Here is an 18,985-nt window from a genome sequence, read left to right as displayed (position 1 = left end):
GCACAGACAGTGACCCAAGCCGGGAATCGAACCTGGGACCCTGGTGCTGTGTCGCCACAGTGCTAACCACTGTGCTACCATGCAGCCCATGGTCTTCGCCGACTTGCCACCACCGGAAGTCAATATCTAAAAATTCTAATGAAACAGTTTAAATAATTCAGCAGTGAGAGCTCTTCCACAGAAGCTGATCACTGCAAACCAAGAGATGAAGGAAGATCTCTGCAGCAGTGTAATTCGGGACAATACAGGATCAGGGGCGGTTTCTCCTGCTGTGACACGTGTTCCTCTGCACAGTAATTCCGCTCCCTTTAATTCCGGGCTTTAAATCGAGAAAAGTGGATGAAAACCTGAAGCTCAAACCTGCCTCCTGGACGAAGGTAGAAAATGAATGTTGAACCTAAGCTTGATCGAAGGCCATTGGAGGAAGGCGGAGAGAGGCGGTGGTGCTAGCTGTAAGATAGGTTGAGAAAAAGGGGTGGTGCATTTGGTGCAGAGTTTCAGCGCAGCAGTAAAGCAGCCCGGCGGCAGAGGAGGAATGTGCAGGCCACAGGCGTAGCTTGGGGAGAATTAGATAAGTGTTCAGAGGTGACCTGTGCACAATAAAGGGTTGGTTTAGCACGGTGGGCTAAGCAGCTGGCTTGTAATGCAGAACAAGGCAGCAGTGTGGGTTCAATTCCCGTATCGACCTCACTGAACAGGCGCTGGAATATGGCGACTAGCGGCTTTTCACAGTAACTTTATTGAAGCCTATTTGTGGCAATAAGCGATTATTATCATTAATGTTGATAGAATGAGAGGTTGGAGGGTAGAGATAAGGGAGTTAGCTCCTGTGCAATCTTCTGTCTTTGTAGTTACATTTTTCCACGTTGTGGTTCTTGCTAATTCTCTCCTGGCCCCACTGCCTCACTCCTGAGAGAGATGTGTTTCGATGGGAGGCAGTTACCCCGTTAAATCCTGACTCTTGTGCTTTGTTTGTGCCTCTGTCTCTAGGTCAGGATAGTCACCGGGGTCCCCTGACCTGCCTCGCCGCCAATGACACCGGGAGCCTGGTCCTGACTGGCTCTGTCGATTGCACGGCCAAGCTTCTCAACCCGCTCACAGGCAAGGTAATCGGTAATCTCGCGTTTTCCCAAAGTGTTGAACTGTTCGTTCAAAGAGCCGGCAAGGGAGTGATGGGCCGAATGGCCTTTTCCTGCCCGGTAATATTCTCTGATTCTAAGGTGCTAGACCCCTTTCCCTGAGAAAAGGGAAAGCTGAGATTGAACTGAATGAGATCTTCAACGTTGCAGCTGTACAAAGCTCTGGTGCGGCCGCATTTGGGGTATTGCGTGCAATTCTGGTCGCCGCATTATAGGAAGGACGTGGAAGCATTGGAAAGGGTGCAGAGGAGTTTTACCAGAATGTTGCCTGGTATGGAGGGAAGATCTTATGAGGAAAGGCTGAGGGACTTGAGGCTGTTTTCGTTAGAGAGAAGAAGGTTAAGAGGTGACTTAATTGAGGCATAGAAGATGATCAGAGGATTGGATAGGGTGGACAGTGAGAGCCTTCTTCCTCGGATGGTGATGTCTGGCACGAGGGGACATACCTTTAAATTGAGGGGAGATAGATATAAGACAGATGTCAGAGGTAGGCTCTTTACTCAGAGAGTAGTAAGGGCGTGGAATGCCCTGCCTGCAACAGTAGTGGACTTGCCAACACTAAGGGCATTCAAATGGTCATTGGATAGACATATGGACGATAAGGGAATAGTGTAGATGGGCTTTAGAGTGGTTTCACAGGTCTGCGCAACATCGAGGGCCGAAGGGCCTGTACTGCGCTGTAATGTTCTATGTTCTGCTGTTCAGAGAGTGGTTGGCCTGTGGAATTCGTTACCACAGGAAATAGTTGAGGCCAAAACATTGCATGTTTCCAAGAAGCAGTTAGATATAGCTCTTGGGGAAAAGGGGATCGAAGGATATGGGGGAAAAGCGGGATTAGGCTTTTCAGTTCGATAATCAACCAAGATTATCATGAATGGTGGAGCATGCTCGAAGGGCCAAAAGGCCTCCTCCTGCCCCTATTTTCTATGTTTCCACCCAGAGAGTGGTTCAGATGTAGAACTGCCAAAGACGGGCAGCGATGAAGTCACGGACCCATCTCAGGGGAAGTGAGGCAGGAAGGATTAGAAGGACCTGATCTGTGTAGGAGGATGGAGAAGAGTCAGAGGATGTCGGGTGGAACGTGAATTTGACGTTGGCCCGTTGTTGAATGGCTTGTTCCGTTGCTGTTGATCTGCAATAATTCACTGATTTCTGTGGCGCTCGAGTGAAACTTTCCTCCTTTTGCGATTGAATGATGATATTGGAATACTCCGAGGGTTCCGCCCCTCCACTTGGACCTCACTGCATTCGTGGCACCTCAGAATTGAACTTGGATCCTTCTGGGTGCTCTGCCTCGCTGATACATTTGATTTGCACCTTTTCCAATTAGGCCATGAGCGGAGCTGAGTGCATAAAGAATGAGTTGTCCATCTTGCTTTAATTCTTAATCCTCTTTGATGGGAGTTTTGCACATTTCAATAACACCATCACATCTTGACACTGTGTTTGTTTTTGAATTTGCAGTGATTTTTGAAGCCAGCAGGGGACGCTAGCTTGTGACAGGGATTTGATAATCTAGCCATGTTAGATTATTTGAACAGTATGTTGGGGCAGAAATAATAATATTAATAATCGCTTATTGTCACAAGTAGGCTTCAATGAAGTTACTGTGAAAAGTCCCTAGTCGCCACATTCCGGTGCCTATTCAAGAGAGGCACAGTTACATTTTTTGGAAAAGGGAATGGTGTACGAGGACTGGCATATCATTGTTATGTGAATCCGATACTTAAAATAAAAATATATTTTTATTAAAACTTTTTTTATGTGTAGAAAACAACCCCAAAAGAGAAAACGTCCCCAACACTCTTCTCCCAACCCCCTAACATCTGACAGTGACCACTCCCTTGAAATACATGACAAATGGCTGCCATCTTATTTAAAACCTCCCAATTGAACCTCTCAGCCTTTATTTAATTTTCTCAAGGTACATAAACTCCACGAGATCCCCCAGTTAAGCCGAGGCCACAGGGCAGAGAGGCTGATGTCCACTCCCAACAGAACCCGCCAGCGAGCAGTCAGCAAGGCGAGGGCTGACACATCTGCCCCCACCCCTGTCTACAGCTCGACACCCCGAGAATGGCCTCCAGGGGACCAGGCTCCAATTCCATTTGGAAGATCGCTGACATGGTCCTGAAGAAGGAGCCCCAGACGTTTGCCAGCTTAAGACATGCTCAGAACATGTGTACATGATTCACTGGGCCCGTCCCACACCGCTCGCACTTATCCTCTCCCCCCTCACACACCCGACTCATCCTAGCCCTTGTGAAGTGTGCCTGAAAAACCACCATTAACTGTAAGAGCCCAAGCCTCGCACAGGATGACGTGGCATTTACTCTCCGTAGGGCTTCACACCACCCCCCACACCCCGCCCCAAACTCTTCTATGGCTTATGGTCTTATGGAGCCAACCCTGATCTCTGAGACACACCACTAGTCACTGATCGCCAACCAGAATAATAACACCCAGTTAACCAAATTATTATTTATTATTCCTTCCATTTGACCTTAATCCCCCCCCCCCGCCCCCCAGCGATGCAATGTCCTCTGCCAGAATCCTGCTGTAAATTCCTGAAGTACTCCCCTCCTCCACCCCCGCCAACGACAGGACTCTCTCCAACAACGATGTATCACTGGAAAGGTCAGGAAAACCCTCTTCGCAAAATCCCTAACCTGCAAGTATCTAAACGTTTCGGACTGCGCAAAACCATACTTCACCGCTAGCTCCTCCAATCTCGCATATCGTCCTCCAGGAATAAATCCCCCATTACCACCACCCCTTTGTCCTCCCAACTTCTAAACCTGGTGTCCAATCTTGCAGGCTCGAACGGGTGATTATCCCGAATGGGAGCCGTCTTCGACCCTGCCCCCAGTTTAAAATGCTGCCGTAATTGCCTCCGTATTTTTAATGTGGCCAATACCGCCGGAATCCCCAAACATTTCCCTTGAGCGAACGGAAGCGGGGCAGCCACGGGTGCTCGCAGCCCTGTCCTCCAGCACGCCCTCGCCTCCATCCTCACCCAGACTTCCTTCCACACCAACTCAATACCTACTACACGTCCGCCGCCCAGTAATAATCAGACGTGTTCAGCAGCACTAAATCCCCTGACTACCTGTCCCTCTGCAGGACCACCTTCCGAATCCTCGCCGCTCGTCCCGCCCAAATGAACGCCGAAATAAGCCGTTCCTCCCCCACGGAGAAAACCTTGGGCTGGAACACCGGAAGGCACCAAAATAAAACCAAAAATCCTGGTATATATTCATCTTTTCTGACTGTATCCAGCCAGGGACCGAGGGGGACTGCCCCGAGGGGGACTGCCCCACCTCTGCAGGCCTCCCTTAACCTTGCTCACCAAACTCGTAAAGTTCAGTTTCCGTAGCTGCGCCCATTCCCGGGCCACCTGAGCCCCAAAATGTCCAAAATGAGAACTTGTCAGGTGAAAGGACAACACCTCTAAGTTAGCTCCCTTCCCTGGTGGAGTGACCAGAAAACATTCACTTTTTACCAAAGTCAATTTGTACCCAGAGAAAGCCCCAAATCGCTCTGCATAAGATAAAGTTGCTTCAGGTAATGTATTAGCATGGATGGAGGATTGTTTAACTGACAGAAAGCAAAGAGTGGGGATAAATGGGTGCTTTTCTGGTTGGTGATCAGTGGCTAGTGGTGTGTCTCAGGGTTGGGACCAGAAGACATAGAAGCCGAATTAGGCCACTCGGCCCATCGAGTCTGCTCCGCCATTCAACCCGGGGCCGGGATTGAACCCAAGTCCTCGGCGCCATGAGGCAGCAATGCTAGCCACTGTTCCAACGCGCCGCCCCTAAACTCCACCAGGTCTGACTCATCCCCTGGCGTCTCTGAGCTGCTTCTGCCGCCTCAACTGGCACCCCGCTTGGCTTCTCCCCGTACTCATAAATTACCCCCTTTGCCCGTCTCAATTGCCACACCGCTTTATCCGTGGACACCAGATCAATCTGTCCTGCAGCAGCCTCCTGCTGGCCAAAAGCTCCGGAGTCGGGTACTCTGAATATTTCCCACCCACCTCCAATTTCTCATTCACCAGCCGCTCCTCCCTTCCTCCCCTATCCACCTACACCACGTAAGCAATCACCCCCACCCCCAAACGATCTTCAGAGCCTCCCATAGCACCGATAGTGAGACCTCCCCATTCTTATTGAACTCTGCATACTTGTCCAACACCTTGGCCATCTTCACACACAACCCAGACCCACGAACAGCCCAACATCTAAACTCCACACCAGCTGCTGGGCCTGCCCCCTTTCCAAAACTACAGTGCATCCTATAGTTAAGACGGGAGATTGAATCCGACTCGGGCAGTGTTTTTCAAACTTTTGGCAGTTGGATGGCCTCCGCGACCCACGCCATGTTCGCTTGCCGTAATGCGAAAGGGGAGCATGCTTTGCCCTCACAATCTCACTTGAATCAGTTTCAAAGGAGGAGCGGCAATGCACATAGAATAATAATAATATTTTTATTGTCACAAGTAGGCTTACATTAACACTGCAATGAAGTTACTGTGAAAAGCTCCTAGTCGCCACATTCCGGCGCCTGTTCGGGTACGCAGAGGGAGAATTCTGAATGGCCAATTCACCCAACAGCACGTCTTTCGGGGCTTGTGGGAGTAAACCGGAGCACCCGGAGGAAACCCACGCAGACACGGGGAGAACGTGCAGACTCCGCACAGACAGTGACCCAAGCCGGGACCCTGGAGCATGTGAAGCAACAGTGCTAACCACTGTGCTACCATGTCACCCAGGATGATCAGATGTAGACTTTTGCCAGTTCCTTTGTGCCATCTTCATCTTTATTCATCCGATATTCAAAAAGGGAGGTAGTGAGAAAGCAGGGAATTATAGACCAGTAAGCCTGGTCTACATCGATAGTGGGGAAAATGCTTGAATCCATTATCAAGGACTTTATAGCAGAACATTTAGAAAGCAGTGGAAGGATCAGTCAGAGTCAGCATGGATTTATGAAGGGAAAATCATGCTTGACAAATCTGTTGGAATTCTTTGAAGATGTAACCAGTACAGTCGACAAGGGGGAGCCAGTCGATGTGGTATATTTGGACTTTCAAAAGGCGTTTGACAAAGTCCCGCAGAAGAGATTATTGTGCAAAATTAAAGCGCATGGGATTGGGGGAAATTTATTTCGGTGGATAGAAAACTGGTTGGCAGAGAGGAAACAAAGAGTAGGGATTAATGGGTCCTTTTCAAATTGTCAGGCAGTAACTAGTGGGGTACCACAGGGATCGGTGCCGGGACCCCAGCTATTCACAATATATATTAATGATTTGGATGAGGGAACAAAATGTAACATCTCAAAGTTTGCAGATGATACCAAGTTAGGTGGGTGGGTGAATTGTGACGAGGATACAGGGATCGTACAGCATGATCTGGACAGGTTGGGCGAGTGGGCAAATCAATGGCAGATGCAGTATAATTTGGATAAGTGTGAGGTTATTCACTTTGGAAGCAAAAACAAGAAGGCAGATTACTACCTGAATGGTTGTAAATTGGGAGAGGGGAGTGTGCAGCGGGACCTGGGTGTCCTTGTGCACCAGTCACTGAAGGTAAGCATGCAGGTGCAGCAGGCGGTAAAGAAGGCTAATGGTATGTTGGCCTTCATTGCGAGAGGTTTCGAGTATAGAAGCAGGGATGTGTGGCTGCAATTGTACAGGGCCTTGGTGAGGCCACACCTGGAGTATTGTGGGCAGTTTGGGTCTCCTTCTCTGAGGAAGGATGTTCTTGCTCTCGAGGGAGCGCAGCGAAGGTTTACCAGACTGATTCCAGGGATGGCGGGACTGTCATATGAGGAGAGATTGACCAGGTTGGGGTTGTTCTCGCTGGAGTTCAGAAGAATGAGGGGGGATCTCATAGAGACTTATAAAATTCTAACAGGACTAGGCAGGGTAGATGCAGGGAAGATGTTACCAATGTTGGGTGTGTCCAGAACCAGGGGTCACAGTCTGAGGATTCAGGGTAAACCATTTCAGACAGAGATAAGGAGACATTTCTTCCCCAAAGAGTGGTGAGCCTGTGGAATTCATTACCACGGGAAGTAGTTGATGCTAAAACATTAAATATATTCAAGAGGCGGCTGGATATAGCACTTGGGGAGAATGGGATCAAAGGCTATGGGGAGAAAGCAGGATTAGGCTATTGAGTTGGATGATCAGCCGTGATGGTGATGAATGATGGCGCAGGCTCGAAGGGCCAAAAGGCCTCCTCCTGCTCTTATCTTCTATGTATGAAAAGGGAAAATCCAACCTCTCACATGTAGGTGTCGTGAACGCCAATAGCACAAAATGTGTGTTTTGCTCAACATTGGATACTCCTGGGAGATGCTACACCAAAATGCTGACAGACTTGTGGGCTTTGGCATGTTTTTAATGTGGTATCACAGGTAAGCTGCAGTAGCATAGTCTTTTAATTTGGAGTCATTTAAAAAAAAATTCAGAGTACCCAGTTATTTATCTTTTCCTAATTAAGGAGCAATTTAGAGTGGCCAATCCACCTAACCTGCACATAGAATCATAGATCATCATAGATCATCATAGAATTTACAGTGCAGAAGGAGGCCATTCGGCCCATCGAGTCTGCCCCAGCTCTTGGAAAGAGCACCCTACCCAAGGTCAACACCTCCACCCTATCCCCATAACCCAGTAACCCCACCCAACACTAAGGGCAATTTTGGACACTAAGCGCAATTTATCATGGCCAATCCACCTAACCTGCACATCTTTGGACTGTGGGAGGAAACCGGAGCACCCGGAGGAAACCCACGCACACACGGGGAGGATGTGCAGACTCCGCACAGACAGTGACCCAAGCCGGAATCGAACCTGGGACCCTGGAGCTGTGAAGCAATTGTGCTAACCACTGTGCTACCATGCTGCCCATCTTTGGGTTGTGGGGGGTGAAACCCACGCAGACACGGGGAGAATGTGCAAACTCCACACGGACAGTGACCCAGGGCCGGGATTCGAACCCGGGTCCTCAGCGCCGCAGTCCCAGTGCTAACCACTGCGCCGCATGCCGCCCGAGTCAGCTCTAAGTTAATAACTGACTCTATACTCTCAGCCCAACAAGGAATTATTCACCCACTTCTCTTTCAAAATCTGTATCTTCTCTCATTTGCCAGTACTTCCCTGCGTATAACAAACACACTTGGGCTCTGCCTCCCCATTTGCATTGTCACAAATGACAAAATCATACCTCAAGAAATCATGTTTATGATGCTTTGTCCCCGAGTTAAGTTTCTTCTTGTAGGCTGTTAACCAGAGGCCCTGGAGCTCTGTACAGATCTAACACTAGCACTGCCCTGGCTTGCCCTGGACTCTCCTCAGCAGCTCTCTCCAGCAGTTTCTGTTGTGAGATTCTGTCCAATAGGTAAACTGCCTATTTGAGTCTCTGGCCGTCACTTACTTCTAAGAAAAGCATTGATCGTCACAGTTTACTGGCTTTGCTTACCAGCAGCTGCAAAATCGAAGGAACTCTGCTCCCTGCTTTGGGACCAAAAGCACGTCCCTGGACGGTGCTTTGCGTCACTTCTATGTGCAGGGCGCGTGACCTGCTCTCTGCTGCCGCTTCTGGCCGGTAGACTCCACTCAGCCTAAACCGTATCTCCATGTAAAAGGCGGCAGCGGCCGCAATTCTCCATGTAAAAGCCGGTAGCGGCTGTTGGGCGCTTTTCCCGCAATCGGGACCACCGCGGGAACGGCAGGACCGACCGATCGCTCCGCGACCCTCGCAGCACCTGCCCGCAACCCACCTGCCGGTCACGACCCTGACTGTGAGAAACCCTTGTCCAGGGAACTACAGACCTGTGAGCTCAATGTCAGTGGTGGGAAAGATAATGGATTTTTACTCCCAAGATATAATGGGGAAACATCCAAAACTCTAGTGCCTGGTCAGCACAGAATCAAAAAGGGAAGGCCACCCAGCAACCTTATTAAACTAGTAATGTCGTGAAGGTCTTTGATAAGGTAAGAAATCAGAATTGTGGATAAGGTTGGAGCTTGTGAAACTGGGACAAGTAGCAGAATGGACAGCAAGCTGACTGATAAATGGAATACGGTTACAGCTAGTTAGTTACGGTGGTGGGAAGTGGGAAGTGTTGCCGAGACCACTTCTGTTCACGACTATCAGGAACAATATTTCTCTTGTGGGGAGACTAAAACATGCTCCAATCTTCTGGTCACAGGTAGAATTCAGGGGAAACCTCTTTACCCAGAGAGTGGTGCGAATGTGGAACTCTCTACCACAGTTGAGATGAACAGAATCGGTACATTTAAGGGGAAGCTGGATGAACATATGAGGGAGCGGGGAGTAGAAGGATATGGTAGGGTGAGATTAAGCAGACTTAAGGATTTGGTACTGGGTAATGAACCGGGCCAAGTGTTAGATTTGTTTGTGGGAGAGCACTTTGGAGATAGTGACCACAATTCGGTGTCTTTCACTATTGCAATGGAGAGGGATAGGGCCATACGGCAGGGCAAGGTTTATAATTGGGGGAGGGGTAATTATGATGCGATTAGGCAAGAATTAGGGAGCGTAAAATGGGAACAAAATCCGGGAAAGGCACAAATGAAAAGTGGAGCTTGTTCAAGGAACAAATACTGCGTGTCCTTGATAGGTATGTCCCTGTCAGGCAGGGAGGAAATGGCCGTGTGAGGGAACCATGGTTCACAAAAGAGGTTGAATGTCTTGTCAAGAGGAAAAAGGAAGAGTATGTAAGGATGAGAAAACAAGGTTCGGTTGGGTCGTTTGAGGGTTACAAGGTAGCAAGGAATGAGCTAAAAAAAGGGCTTAGGAGAGCTAGGAGGGGGCATGAGAAGTCCTTGGTGGGTCGGATTAAGGAAAACCCCAAGGCTTTTTACTCTTATGTGAGAAATAAAAGAATGACCAGGGTGAGGTTAGGGCCGGTCAAGGACAGTAGTGGGAACTTGTGCATGGAGTCAGAAGAAATAGGAGAGGTGTTGAATGGATACTTTTCTTCAGTGTTCACCAAGGAGAGGGGCCATGTTTTTGAGGATGAGTGTGATATACAGGCGGGTAGGCTGGAGGAGGTAGATGTTCTGAGGAAGGATGTATTAGCAATTTTAAAAACCTTTGGGTCGACAAGTCCCCTGGGGCAGATGGGATATATCCAAGGATTCTTTGGAAAGCAAGGGATGAGATTGCAGAGCCTTTGGCTTTGATCTTTGGGTCTTCACTGTCCACGGGGATAGTGCCAGAGGACTGGAGAGTGGCGAATGTTGTTCCTCTGTTCAAGAAAGGGAATAGGAATGACCCTGGTAATTATAGGCCAGTTAGTCTTACTTCGGTGGTCGGGAAGATAATGGAAAAGGTCCTGAAGGATAGAATTTATGACCGTTTGGAAAGATGCAGCTTAATCCGGGATAGTCAACACGGATTTGTGAAGGGTAAATCTTGCCTCACAAATTTGATTGAATTCTTTGAGGAGGTAACTAAGTGTGTAGATGAAGGTAGAGCAGTTGATGTCATATACATGGATTTTAGTAAGGCGTTTGATAAGGTTCCCCATGGTCGGCTTATGAAGAAAGTAAGGAGGTGTGGGATAGAGGGAAATTTGGCCAATTGGATAAGTAACTGGCTATCACATAGAAGACAGAGGGTGGTGGTGGATGGAAAATATTCAGACTGGAGACCAGTTACCAGCGGGGTACCACAGAGATCAGTGCTGGGTCCTCTGCTATTTGTGATTTTTATCAATGACTTGGAGGAGGGGGCTGAAGGGTGGGTCAGTAAATTTGCTGATGACGCCAAGATTGGTGGAGTAGTGGATGAGGTGGAGGGCTGTTGTAGGCTGCAAAGAGACATTGATAGGCTGCAGAGCTGGGCCGAAAAATGGCAGATGGAGTTTAACCCTGATAAGTGCGAGGAGATTCATTTTGGTAGAAAAGATTTGAATGCGGATTACAGGGTCAATGGCTGGGTTCTGAGGAATGTGGAGGAACAGAGAGATCTCGGGGTTCATGTCCACAGATCTCTGAAGGTTGCCACTCAAGTGGATAGAGCCGTGAAGAAGGCCTATAGTGTGTTAGTGTTTATTAACAGGGGGCTTGAGTTTAAGAGCCGCGGGGTTATGCTGCAACTGTACATGACCTTGGTGAGACCACATTTGGAGTATTGTGTGCAGTTCTGGTCACCTTACTATAGGAAGGATGTGGAAGCATTGGAAAGGGTGCAAAGGAGATTTACCAGGATGCTGCCTGGCTTGGAGGATAGGTCTTATGAGGAAAGGTTGAGGGAGCTAGGGCTTTTCTCTTTGGAGCGGAGGAGGATGAGAGGCGACTTAATAGAGGTTTATAAGATGATGAGGGGGATAGAGTGGACGTTCAGAGACTATTTCCTCGGGTCGATGTAGCTGTTACAAGGGGGCATAACTATAAGGTTCATGGTGGGAGATATAGGACTGATGTCTTAGGTAGGTTCTTTACTCAGAGAGTGGTTAGGGTGTGGAATGGACTGCCTGCTATGATAGTGGAGTTGGACACTTTAGGAACTTTCAAGCGGTTATTGGATAGGCACATGGAGCACACCAGAATGACAGGGAGTGGGATAGCTTGATCTTGGTTTCGGACAATGCTCGGCACAACATCGAGGGCCGAAGGGCCTGTTCTGTGCTGTCCTGTTCTATGTTCTAGACTGGGTGTGGGGGCTTGAGAGTCGAGGCTATTCCTGCCTGTTAAATGAAAATGGTTTGAAACTTGAGGTATCATAGAAACATAGAATTTACAGTGCAGAGGCAGGACATTCGGCCCATCAAGTGCGCCGGAAAATGGCGACCAGGGGCTTTTCACAGTAACTTCATTGAAGCCTACTTGTGACAATAACACTTGGGCTTGTTGCTCTAATTAGCCTTAGTTTTATTAGCTCTGATTATGTCACCTTTGCTCACGAGTCGCCAGGTATCTTTCTGATACCGCCACGTGGTTCAAGTTCAAGTTATGATTAATAAGTCAGCACACCGCTTAGTAAGATTGAAATCAACGGTCATTTATTATATACAACAATTAATGCTTACACAATAAACCTACTATCTATATCGAAACCTACCACTACTGGCCAATACTTAACTTTTGGGGATGGCCCACCGGGTCAGGGAAATGAATGGTTTATCCAATCGGATCTGGCCCGCGGGATTCAAAAGGCTGATACGGGTCGATGGCTAGGAGTCTCTATCGGGTAGCGATCGCTGGAGTCAAACTTACTGTTTCTGGTCGATGATCTTGCGAAGGTTGCGAGCAGGAGAAGAAGGGAGAGAGAGATCGATCTGAACTTGGCCCCTCAATTTATAGGGCCCAGGGGCTTTCCCGCCTCTCGGGGCGGCCCTTGACCCTGAGTCCCAAGTGATTGGACTTGTTCCCAATCACTGGGTTTGATATGCTCCAATAATGGGGCGATTCCTTGATCGGGGGGTGGCCGTTCACCTGTCTTTGTCTCGGCCACTGCAGGTGCCGACAGGTCTGGCCCGGCATTCAATTGCTAATATGTTGCAATTGTTCCTGGGGATAGCCGATTAAACTGTGGATGTCTGGGTGGATGTGCTGCTAATAGTCTTGAGTATCGATCTGGGCCGACTTCCCCAGAGCCGAATACACTATTCTGTCTGCAGCTGTCCGTTTGTGTCCTGTTGGCTGCTTTTCCCATCAGCCTTTTCGGTTAGCCATTTTAAATCGGGTTTTGGCCAAATTAATCGGGAATCAGCCATTTTAGGTGGCTACAGGCTCTGCCTCCTTATTTGCATTGTCACAAATGACAAAATCATACCTCAAGACATCATGTTTATGCTGCTTTGTCCCCGAGTTAAGTTTCTTCTTGTAGGCTTCAAGAAACTTGTGATTATTATATTATTATTGAGTCTGCACCAGCCCATCAAGTCTGCACCGGCCCTTGGAAAGTGCACCCTACTTAAGCCCACGCCTCCACCCTATCCCAGTAACCCCACCTGACATGTTTGGACACGAAAGGCAATTGATCATGGCCAACCCACCTAACCTGCACATCTTTGGATTGTGGGAGGAAACCTACGCAGACACGGGGAGAACGTGCAGACTCCGCACAGTAACCCAAGCCGGGAATCGATCCTGGGACCCAGGAGCTGTGAAACAACTGTGCTAACCACTGTGCTACCGTGCCGCCCTTGTCTCAACAACACTGATCCTAAGGTGTTTCAGAGAGCTGCAAAGGGAAAGTGATGCTACGAGGATAATTGAGTGCATCTGGGCGTGGAACCTTCTGGAGGTGGCAGGGGTCCTGACTGGCGAGACCACCACATCCCCTCTTTCATAGACACAGAACATTCCAGCGCAGTACAGGCCCTTCGGCCCTCGATGTTGCGCCGATCTGTGAAACCACTCTAAAGCCAAACTATACTATTCCCTTATCGTCCATATGTCTATCCAATGATCATTTGAATGCCCTTAGTGTTGGCGAGTCCACTACTGTTGCAGGCAGGGCATTCCACGCCCTTACTACTCCCTGAGTAAAGAACCTATCTCTGACATCTGTCTTATATCTATCACCCCTCAATTTAAAGCTATGTCCCCTCGTGCTAGACATCACCATCCGAGGAAAAAGGCTCTCACTGTCCACCCTATCTAATCCTCTGATCGTCTTGTATGCCTCAATTAAGTCACCTCTTGACCTTCTTCTCTCTAACGAAAACAGCCTCAAGTCCCTCAGCCTTCCCTCATAAGATCTTCCCTCCATGCCAGGCAACATTCTGGTAAATCTCCTCTGCACCCTTTCCAATGCTTCCATATCCTTCCTATAATGCGGCGACCAGAATTGCACGCAATACTCCAAATGCGGCCGCACCGGAGTTTTGTACAGCTGCAACATGGCCTCATGGCTCCGAAACTCAATCCCTCTACCAATAAAAGCTAACACACTGTATGCCTTCTTAACAACCCTCTCAACCTGGGTGACAACTTTCAGGGATCAATGTTCATGGACACCGAGATCTCTCTGCTCATCCACACTCCCAAGAATCTTACCATTAGCCCAGTACTCTGTATTCCTGTTATTCCTTCCAAAATGAATCACCTCTCACTTTTCTGCATTAAACTCCATTTGCCACCTCTCAGCCCAGCGCTGCAGCTTATCTATGTCCCTCTGTAACTTCTAACATCCTTCCGCACTGTCCACAACTCCACCGACTTTAGTGTCATCTGCAAATTTACTCACCCATCCTTCTACTCCCTCCTCCAGGTCATTTATAAAAATGCAAACAGCAGTGGCCCCAAAACAGATCCTTGTGGTACACCACTAGTAACTGGACTCCAGTCTGAACATTTTCCATCAACCACCACCCTTTGTCTTCTTCCAGCTAGCCAATTTCTGATCCAAACTGCTAAATCACCCTGAATCCCATGCCTCCATATTTTCTGCAGTAGCCTACCGTGGGGAACCTTATCAAACGCTTTATTGAAATCCATATACACCACATCAACTGCTTTACCCTCATCCACCTGTTTGGTTACCTTCTCAAAGAACTCTAAGGTTTGTGAGGCACGACCTACCCTTCACAAAACCGTGTTGACTATCTCTAATCAAATTATTCCTTTCCAGATGATTATACATCCTATCTCTTATAAACCTTTCCAAGACTTTGTCCACAACAGAAGTAAGGCTCACTGGTCTATAGTTACCGGGGTTGTCTCTACTCCCCTTCTTGAACAAGGGGACAGCATTTGCTATCCTCCAGTCTTCTGGCACTATCCCTGTAGACAAAGATCCCTGTAGAAGGTTCAGCAATCTCCTCCCTAGCTTCCCAGAGAATCCTAGGATAAATCCCATCCGGCCCAGGGGACTTATTTATTTTCACACTTTCCAGAATTGCTAACACCTCCTCCTTATGAACCTCAAGCCCTTCTAGTCTAGTAGCCTGAATATCCGTATTCTCCTCGACAACGTTATCTTTTTCCTGTGTGAATACTGACAAAAAATATTCATTTAGCCCCTCTCCTATCTCCTCGGACTCCATGCGCACCGTCCCACTACTGTCCTTGACTGGCCCTAGTCATTCTTTTATTCCTGACATATCTATAGAAAGCTTTAGGGTTATCCTTGATCCTACCTGCCAAAGATTTCTCATGTCCCCTCCTGGCTCTTCTTAGCTCTCTCTTTAGGTCTTTCCTAGCTAACTTGTAACTCTCGAGCGCCCTAACTGAACCTTCACGTCTCATCTTTACATAAGCTTCCTTCTTCCTCTTGACAAGTGTCTCGACTGCTTTAGTAAACCACGGTTCCCTTGCTCGACCACTTCCCCCCTGCCTGACAGGTACATACTTATCAAGGACACGCAGTAGCTGTTTCTTGAACAAGCTCCACATTTCCATTGTGCCCATCCCCTGCAGTTTTCCTCTCCATCCGATGCATCCTAAGTCTTGCCTCATTGCATCATAATTGCCTTTCCCCCAGATATAACTCTTGCCCTGCGGTATATACCTATCCCTTTCCATCACTAAAGTAAATGTAATCGAATTGTGGTCACTATCACCAAAGTGCTCACCTACCTCCAAATCTAACACCTGTCCTGGTTCATTACCCAGTACCAAATCCAATATGGCCTCGCCTCTCGTTGGCCTATCTACATACTGTGTCAGGAAACCTTCCTGCACACATTGGACAAAAACGGACCCATCTAAAGTACTCGAACTATAGCGTTTCCAGTCAATATTTGGAAAGTTAAAGTCCCCCATAACAACTACCCTGTTGCTTTCGCTCCTATCCAGAATCATCTTTGCAATCCTTTCCTCTACATCTCTGGAACTTTTCGGAGGCCTATAGAAAACCCCTAACAGGGTGACCTCTCCTTTCCTGTTTCTAACCTCAGCCCATACTACCTCAGTAGACGAGTCCTCATCAGACGTCCTTTCTGCCACCGTAATACTGTCCTTGACTAACAATGCCACCCCTCCCCCTCTTTTACCACCTTCCCTGAGCTTACTGAAATATCGAAACCCCGGCACCTGCAACAACCATTCCTGTCCCTGCTCTACCCATGTCTCCGAAATGGCCACAACATCGAAGTCCCAGGTACCAACCCATGCCACAAGTTCATCCATCTTATTCCGGATGCTCTTGGCATTGAAGAAGACACACTTTAAACCACCTTCCTGCCTGCCGGTACACTCCTGCAACTTTGAAACCTTACTCATGACCTCACTACTCTCAACCTCCTGTGTACTGGAGCTACGATTCAGGTTCCCAAGCCCCTGCTGAACTAGTTTAAACCCGAACAGCATTAGCAAATTTCCCCCCCAGGATATTGGTACCCCTCTGGTGCAGGTGTAGACCATCCCGTTTGTAGAGGTCCCACCGACCCCAGAATGACCCCAAACTGTGCCAATCGGGGGGTCTTTCACCGGGATCAAGGACCCTGGGTGATGAAACCCCACCTACCAAAGTCTGGCAGCCAATCAGAGGCTGGCAAGGCCTCTGTACTCAGCAGCATCACCAGGGAAGTGATGGCTGCTGCTGGTACTACACCCACCCGAGGAGGGGCCCAGGCACAGGGGAGTGATGAGAAGAGGGTCGAGAGGTAGGGGGGGTTACAGGTCAGGGTGAGGGAGGGGGGGGGGGGGGGGTGGGCGGTGGCGTTATGTCAGCAGCAAGGACAGGGGGGATGGCTTTCAGTAAGGCCTCCTTTCCATTGGCTGGAGATCGCAATCAGGCACCGAGAGCCTTTGAATTAGGGTTCCCTTATTTGCTGGGTGAGCCTGCAAGCAAACATGCCAGGGTTTTCTTTTCGGACTCCTGCATGCTGAGCCCGCTGTTGGGCGGTGACGGGATTAGACTTTTAGGTCGGCATTAACTGCCCACAAGAGCTCGATTGGGGTGGGGTGGGAAGGCCGCCCATTACCCTTCCATGGGCCTGATTGGGGTGGAGGAGGGGCGGTATCGGGGTCCCTGCCCACCCACCCTCCCGCCCGATTAAGTGCCCCATCCCCGCTGCCAAACTAACCTTGAGGGAGGGCACAATACCGTGCGCAGCACGGTAGCACAAGTGGCTAGCACTGTGGCTTTACAGCACCAGGGTCCCAGGTTCGATTCCCCTCTGGGTCATTGTCTTTGTGGAGTCTGCACGTTCTCCCCGTGTCTGCGTGGGTTGCCTCCGGGTGCTCCGGTTTCCGCTCACAGTCCAAAGACTTGCAGGTTAGGTGGATTGACCGTGATAAATTGCCCTTAGTGTCCAAAAAAATGTTAGGAGGGGTTATTGGGTTACGGGGATAGGGTGGAAGTGAGGGCTTAAGTGGGTCGGTGCAGACTCGATGGGTCGAATGGCCTCCTTCTGCACTGTATGTTCTATGTTCTAATACCCCTAGTGTGTGTGAAAACTATTTCTCCTTGCTGTCATTTTATAATGAGCACAAAGCTAACTGATTTGAATCTTCCTCCTCAGGTAATTTCTGCCTTTTCGGTTCCAAACATGACAAAGGAATGTGTGGATAAAGAGCAAGTGGAGGATACGGACTCCAACTCCAATTCTGTGGAGTCAGTGGGATTCTGTCGGGTGTAAGTCTAATCTTCCCGCGTCTCCGATGTTGATGATTCATCAGCTGTTAGTTTTGATGAGTGAGCGTAGGGGATGGTAGCACAGTGATAATGTGACTGGACCAGTAACCTAGGTGCCCGGGGCAATGATCCCAGGCATCAGCTCAAATCCCACCACCATCGTTGGGGAAATCTAAAGTCAATTAATTAATAAATCTGAAATTAAGAAAAAAAGCTATTCTCAGTATTAATGGGGCTTTTCACAGTAACCTCATTGCAGCCTACTTGTGACAATAAGCGATTATTATTATTAGTAATGATCACAAAACTATCATAAACACCCATCTGGTTCATTAATGCCCTTCAGGCTGGGAAATCCATGGGTAGATGTGGTGTGGCCCCAATGTCACTGGATCCAGGCTAATTATAGAATCATAGAATTTACAGTGCAGAATGAGGCCATTCGGCCCGTCGAATCTGCACCGGCTCTTGGAAAGAGCACCCTACCCCAAGCCCACACCTCCACCCTATCCCCATAACCCAGTAACCCCACTCAACACTAAGGGCAATTTTGGACACTTAAGGGAAATTTATCACGGCCAATCCACCTAACCTGCACATCTTTGGACTGTGGCAGGAAACCGGAGCACCCGGAAGAAACCCACGCAGACACGGGGAGGACGTGCAGACTCTGCACAGACAGTCACCCAAGCCGGGAATCGAACCTGGGACCCTGGAGCTGCGAAGTGATTGTGCTAACCACTATGCTACCGATGCTCTGGTGCCCCGTGAGGCACACCACTAGTCACCGGCTGCTATCCTGAAAAAGACCCCTTTGGGACAATCATAAGGCATGTGGGCAAGGGGCAGGACATCAGTCTTTAGATGGCGTCATTATCCCACAAGTTGTTGGAGAGAATGCAGAGACTGAACTATTGATCAGTTAATAGGGGTTCGATGGTCGATCATTTGAAGAACATTGAGTTATCCATGTAGGCTGGTATTAGAATAATGTTGTTAGAGGTGAAAATATTCACACGTAGGCCTGTTTGAGGAAGTAAAGAAACAGTTTATTATTTCAGATCTGGGAGAAAGATTTGGAGACTACGCAGTCTCGCAATCCTCTTTCTCACTTGAGCTAAGGCTCACACGGGTTAATATACAGTTTCAAGGGGCGGAATTAGTTGTATTCTCATTTACATACAGTCAATCAACTATATTCGCGTCACAATTCATTACATGCAGTCAATCAATTTTCTTAGCATCCCAGTTATCACATATATGGTTAAAGTGGGTGTTGTC

General features: G+C 48.6%; 1 protein-coding gene across 1 annotated transcript in view; it reads left to right on the top strand.

The window, feature by feature from the left end:
* Positions 1-18,985, top strand: part of aamp (angio-associated, migratory cell protein) — a 108,693-nt gene that overhangs the window by 65,766 nt on the left and 23,942 nt on the right. Inside the window, exons 7-8 of the mRNA XM_072468650.1 lie at positions 991-1,106; positions 17,592-17,704. Coding sequence (XP_072324751.1) covers positions 991-1,106; positions 17,592-17,704 — 229 coding nt within the window. The remainder of the gene's footprint in view (positions 1-990; positions 1,107-17,591; positions 17,705-18,985) is intronic.

The sequence above is a fragment of the Scyliorhinus torazame genome, chromosome 2, assembly GCF_047496885.1.
Source record: "Scyliorhinus torazame isolate Kashiwa2021f chromosome 2, sScyTor2.1, whole genome shotgun sequence".
Taxonomy (NCBI): Eukaryota; Metazoa; Chordata; class Chondrichthyes; order Carcharhiniformes; family Scyliorhinidae; genus Scyliorhinus; species Scyliorhinus torazame.
The sequence above is the reverse complement of the archived record's forward strand: the minus strand, read 5'-3'. Positions and strand labels throughout refer to the sequence as shown.